The sequence below is a fragment of the Pygoscelis adeliae genome, unplaced genomic scaffold, assembly GCF_000699105.1.
Source record: "Pygoscelis adeliae isolate BGI_AS28 unplaced genomic scaffold, ASM69910v1 Scaffold917, whole genome shotgun sequence".
NCBI classification, from domain to species: domain Eukaryota; kingdom Metazoa; phylum Chordata; class Aves; order Sphenisciformes; family Spheniscidae; genus Pygoscelis; species Pygoscelis adeliae.
The window spans coordinates 305900-311583 of NW_008825097.1; the positions used below are offsets into that span (position 1 = coordinate 305900).

The 5684-nt window shown below is 63.8% G+C and overlaps 1 protein-coding gene across 1 annotated transcript in view; it reads right to left on the bottom strand.

The window, feature by feature from the left end:
* Positions 1 to 3465, bottom strand: part of KCNH4 (potassium voltage-gated channel, subfamily H (eag-related), member 4) — a 10780-nt gene extending 7315 nt beyond the window's left edge. The window contains exons 1-5 of the mRNA XM_009327028.1: positions 2937 to 3465; positions 2675 to 2806; positions 2342 to 2469; positions 1110 to 1353; positions 639 to 887 (exon numbers count right to left, since the gene is read on the bottom strand). Of these exons, the coding sequence (XP_009325303.1) occupies positions 639 to 887; positions 1110 to 1353; positions 2342 to 2469; positions 2675 to 2806; positions 2937 to 3465 (1282 nt within the window). The remainder of the gene's footprint in view (positions 1 to 638; positions 888 to 1109; positions 1354 to 2341; positions 2470 to 2674; positions 2807 to 2936) is intronic.
* Positions 3466 to 5684: the final 2219 nt, after the last annotated feature.

Here is a 5684-nt window from a genome sequence, read left to right on the forward strand (position 1 = left end):
CCGGGACGGGCAGTCGGCGTCACCACCCCCTACTGCAGCCACGGTTGTTTTCCTGCCGGGCAGCACCGCCGGGGCACGAGCGGAGCCGGGTTTGACTCAGGGGGGTAGTTCCAGCCCCAAGCGCCCTTGTCCTCCCTGCACGCTGCTCTGCCTCCAATAAGCGTAATTACAGCCTCTGCACTTGCCTCCCTCCTCCCCTCCCTGCCCCAATTAGCAGAGGGTGGGAAGGGGCTGATGCCAGTGGCACACTTGTGCAGCCCATCACACCCGCTGCGCTGCGGGGCCCCTCGAGAGCCTGGGGAGGCTCAGGCTGGGACCTGCCTTCGTCACCGGCATATGCCCTGTGTACCCGCATGCGTGGTCACCTCCCTGCCGGAGCAGGCAGCGTGCAAGTGCTCCTCGCTGCAATGGTGTGTGCGCACAGGGTATTTGCACTCAGCCGTAGCGCTGCTCCGCAGCCTGGGCAGAGCACAGGGGTGCTGGGTGCTGGGTGCAGGGCAGGCGCCTGCCTGCAGCTCCTGGAGCCGCAGTAACTGCCTTGGCAGTTGCTGTCATTTGTGGCAGCCTCTGGTTAAATTAAGATGCGTGGGAGGCTTCCTGCTATAGATGCCATCGCTGCTTCCCCTCGCTGCCCGCACCGCTCCCAGACAGGCGCGTGGGGAGCGGATCCCTGCGAAAGGGGCCCCCTCCCCTGCGCTGCCCCCTGCCCGCGGCGCGAGTGGCACTCACCACGGTCACGTTGAAGACATAGAGCAGATCGAAGGGCAGAGCAGCGATCAGATCCACAAAGAACCAGGTGGCCACGTAATGGATGCAGATGGAGCGGGGGTCGTACACCACCTGGCCCGACTGGCTCACGTACGTCGTCCGGAAATTCAGGATGATGTCTGCCCCAGGGACAGCAGGACCAGCCCTCACTGCCCCTGCCATGGCCTGGGGAGCTTGGGCCGGGGTCCACGGCCAACCCGGGTCCCCCTGCTGGGCAGCGGCAAAGCAGTGCCAGCTCCCCTCTCCATCACCCCTCAGGTCCGCTCCTCTGGCCGTACCCCTGCCCCACCCAGCCATGTCCCCCATCCCACATGGGTGCTTGGCCCCGGGCATGGACCTACCCAGGATGAAGAGCATCTCCACAGCGATGTCGCTGACGATGGTGCTACGGGTGGCTGAGAGGCTGTCCTCTGTGCCCGTGAAGCAGACGTTGTAGGGGACGGTGATGGCCACATAGAAGGTGGCCAACAGGATCAGCCAGTCCCAGAGGGCCTTGAAGATGCTGTAGTGGAGCAGGATGAAGCGGGACTTCTGCACCGAGGCCACTTTGTACTCGGGGATGGACGGCTTGTTCTCAAACACGTTCTGGGGGAGCAAGCGGCAGGGTGGCACACGGATGGCACAGGGGCCATCCCGCACGAGGGGTGGAGGCCACCGCAGCACCCCCCTCCTCCTGAGTCCCGCTGGCCTGGGGTGATGGACACACATTTCCACATGGGCTGCGCTGAGATCACCCTCAGGGACGGGCACAGAATGCCCAATTACAGCACATAAATTAATGCTCTGCTAATGCTATTAACAGTAATCCACTGGCACTGCCAGTTGCTGCCCAGAACTGTCCCAGGTGCCAATTCGTGTGCTGGGGCAGAGCCACCCCCACCCTCTGCAGGGACATGGCGCTGCTGGGGGCCAGCGAGAGCCCAGCCTGGGCAAGGGGAGAGCTGGGCCCATTCCCCCCCAAGCCCCCATGATTCAAGACTGGTATACTGAAACCCTTTGCCTGCTTGCCAGCTCTGGGCCCCTGGCCGCTCTCGGCCGGTGACAGACCCCCGCCCTGGCCCCACATCTGCAGGTGGTGCCATCGCTGCGGCCGTGCCCGAGGACCCTGTGCTGGGGCACCACAGCCACATGAATAGGCTGGCACAGAGACGACACTGGTCCCTGCTGCTGCTGGAAGCCCTGCTGCAGCCTGGTAACGGTGCTCCCCGGGGCCGGCACAGCTGTGCCGCGAGTGAGTGGCTGGGTTTTCCCCAGCTAATGTGTGAGGAGAGACAGAGCCCTGCAAGAGCTGCCAGAAGATCTGCTCTCCCCATGGCAAGCTCCAGGCACCCACTGGTCTCTCTGCTGCTGCCAACGAACCACATTTGCAGCCTGGACCATGGTGCAGCTGCTGAGGGTGGAGGGAGTTCTGGTGCCTGGGGAGGCCAGTGAGGTGCATGCATGGGAACAGCAACCCAGTGGGACGGGGCTCTGCTGCAGGACTGGTCCCAGGAGAGCCGCAGCTCCGCCAGCCCGCTCGCAGCCTCAGCCCAGGAGGCACCAGGTGAAGTCGAGGGCTCCCCCAGGTCCTTACACGGCTGATTTTCATCTCGCTGCGGTCCCTGCAGGCAAACTGGCTGCTAAGCCGGTGCAGCATCGTCTGGCCCTGCCTCCGCGCGGCCCGCAGGTGCGAGCTCCCAGGCTTCTTGCTCCTCTGCTTCTCTGCAGTGGACAAGACATGCTGGGTTAGTGGGAGCGCTTGTGCCACCGCTGGTGCAACAGAGCAGGGGCTGCTTTGGGGACCCCCTCCTTGCATGGGTGCACAAAGGCGGGCAGGACCTAGCAGGGAACTGGGAACCCTTTTGTCACGTGCCCACTGCTCACACCGCTTCCCGAATCCCATCCCCATCCCACAACCACGGCTCACCCTCCTTCTTGTCAACCGGATGGCTCTTGCCCCGGCTCTCTGTGATGTCCTTGAAGGAGAAGAGGAATAGCACCACCTCCCCCTTCTCGTTCTTGATGGGCATGATGTCCAGCAGGCACCAGAATGCGTCTCCTGCGTGGGGGAGAGGGGCGGTGAAGGCAGGACAGTCCTCCTGCTGCTCAGCGGCTTCACCACGGGGCTGGCACGGGGCCAAGTCCCAGCTGGAGCCATGGGCAGGGCCCTGGCCCCATGTGTCACTCACCACCCTTCTTGTAGAAGCAGACCTCAGTCTGGTACTCCTGCCTGCCGTCCAGCACCTTCTCGATGTGCTGCAGGATGGGCTCGCTGGTCTCGGCCCCGTAGAGGAAGCGGCAGCTGCAGTTCTTCTGCATGACCTCAGTGCGGGCAAAGCCGGTGAGGTCGCAGAAACCATCAGAGCAGTAGACAATGGGGAAGCCACGGCGGACCTGCGCGTTGGCCAGGATGAAGTTGCTGTCTGAAAGGAGACGCAGCTGCCCCTGAGGGCTCTGGGCCACCCTGGGAGCTTGAAGGGGAGCCCAGCCCTCCTCGGGTCCCTCTGGGAAGAGGAGCCAGGTCTCTGTCCGGCTGCCGGCTGCCCCCAGCTGCTCCCAGAGCTTGCTCATCCCTTGCCCTGCTGCCCCAAGGCCCCATCCCAGGCAGGACTGCACAGTCCATGTCCAGCCCAGCCCCACACGCTGGAAGGGGAAGGAGCCCAGATCCAGCTCCCGACTCCCATCACCAGAGACGCGATCCTGAGCAAGGCAATTCATGCCTCCCCCTCGCCATCTGCTGCTCCCACCTCCTGCCGGGGCTCAGGCAGCTTAGTGGGAGCAGCAGCAAACCCGGTCAGGCACTGCCAGCCCAGAGGCGCCAGGCTGCGGTGCTGGGACCTCCAGCCCCAGGCGCAGCACCACGGCACCATGGTGGCACCCGCTGAGATGGTAGGAGAAAAGCCACGAGCCTGGGGTGAGTCGAGGACCCATGCCAAGCTGGCACAAGCCAGAGGTGAAGGGAAAACGCAGCATCCTTGATCTGTCACAGCACCACGGAGCCTCCTCAGCATCACCCCTGTGCCACTGGGGAGATGGCACCAGGCAGAAGAAAGCCCTTGCGAGCCCCACGCCCTGCCCAGCTGCAAAGTGGCCGCTTTCACCCCACAGCCCCCCAGCCGTGGGCCAGGCAGGGGCTCTACCCCCGGGGCTGCAGCGGCTCCTTTCTGCAGGCTCTGTGCCAGCGGGACAGATGGCCTCATGCTAAAAGGGTGCCAAGGAAGCGGGGTGCACGGCTGGTGCGGGCTGTATTTGCACCTGGCAAGGGCAGACTGGGATGTCCCCAGCCCTGACACGGTCTCCAGCCCATGGGTCCCCAGCCCAGCACCCTTGCACCCCCACGACCCAGGCACCAGCAGCAGGTGAGACGTGATCTGCCCCCTCTCACAGCAAAGGAGGGGAGCCCACAGGAGATTACAGTGTCCATGCACTGACAGCAGAGCCGTGCCAGGACAGTGCAGGCAAGGCAAGGGCAGAAGAGGTTGCAGGAAGGAGGGGAGGGCAGCCCTGGTGCGATGGGGGTGCAGCAGGGCCACCACAGCACAGCTCAACCCCGGATTAGCTTGGAGAAGCAAAAATAGCTTGAAGCTGTGACTAAGGCCAGATTTTGGCTCTGGGGAGCCAGGATTACGGCGTTGTCCAGGATGTGTTATTAGGAAAAAAAAAAGGGCTTGCATGTGGGAGCAGCTCTGCCAAGAAGGGTGAAGCAGCTCTGGCGGGCTCAGCAGCCCCCTGCCATGGTGGCCAGCTTGCTTGGATGGGCACCCTCAGGCCCAGCGGGCAGCGGCTGCCTGGGAGAGGCAGGGTTAACTCGCATGGCATATCACTGCAGCTAAAGCCCCTCTCCATGGCAGATAAAGCTAATAAGAGACACATCAAACCCGCAAAGCCAGACACTGTTTAAAAGTGCCTGGAAGGCGGGTTGGCGCAGCTGCCGGCAGGATGCTGCCAGGGTGCTGTGGGGCAAATCCCGTCTCCCCAGGGCAAATTCCTAGGGCTTTACATTGGGACATTTCAGGCAGCTCCCGCAGGGGCCCTCCTCCTCAGAGAGCCAGACCCAGCCCTGGGGAGCCCAGAACCAGCAGAGCTGGGGACACCAGTCCCTGCTGTGTCCAGGGGCTTTGCTAACGCCACAGCAGAGCTGGGGGAATTCCCCTCAGCTCAGCAGAGGGGCAGGGGCATGTGGACCGCGGTGCCACGCTTGGCCTCTGCCCCTGTGGAGGGACAGTCGTGTGCCATGCAGGTGCCATGCAGCTCTGCCCTGGCACCTCTGGGCGCAGCTCGATCTGAGCTGGGGAAGGCTCAGTGGGCTGGCTGCCTCATTACGCATTGCAGTCTCAAAGGTAACATCCCAAATGAGAGCTCCTATGGGCAAGTGACACCCTGTGTCATCTGGGATACTCCGTATCACACCAGGCCAGGAGCTGGCCCAGCATCGCAGCCAACGCATGACCAAGGGGTGCTCCTGGTGCCCCAACGGTGCTGTGGGAGGTGGCTGCAGGCTCCCAGTGCCGTCTTCATGCCAGTCCCTCCCAGCAAGGTGAGACATCCAGCCCTGCAGGCAGCTGGCCTGGGAGGCCCCCGCGCCAGGCGATTCTGGGGTGGGGGCTGGGGTCAGCCCTGAACACGACCTGTCCCCGGGTGACTGCATGATGCCAGCAGTGCCGGGAGCTGGCACGTGGCACCCTGGCATGATCCCCTCCCCAACATGCCAAGGCCTTAATCTATCCTGGCCCCAGCACATGGAGGGGAGCCCAGCTCCCGGGGACACGCCAGAACCTCCAGCCATGGGAAGTGGCCACAAAACGGACGGCACTGGGACAGCACAGGCCCCGCTCTCCGCCCCTGCCAAAACACACCGCTACCGGTATCCACCTTTCCAGGTGGATGTTTCCAGGGTGGTAACCCCAAGCAAGCAGGCACGTTGCTAACCGGGGGCT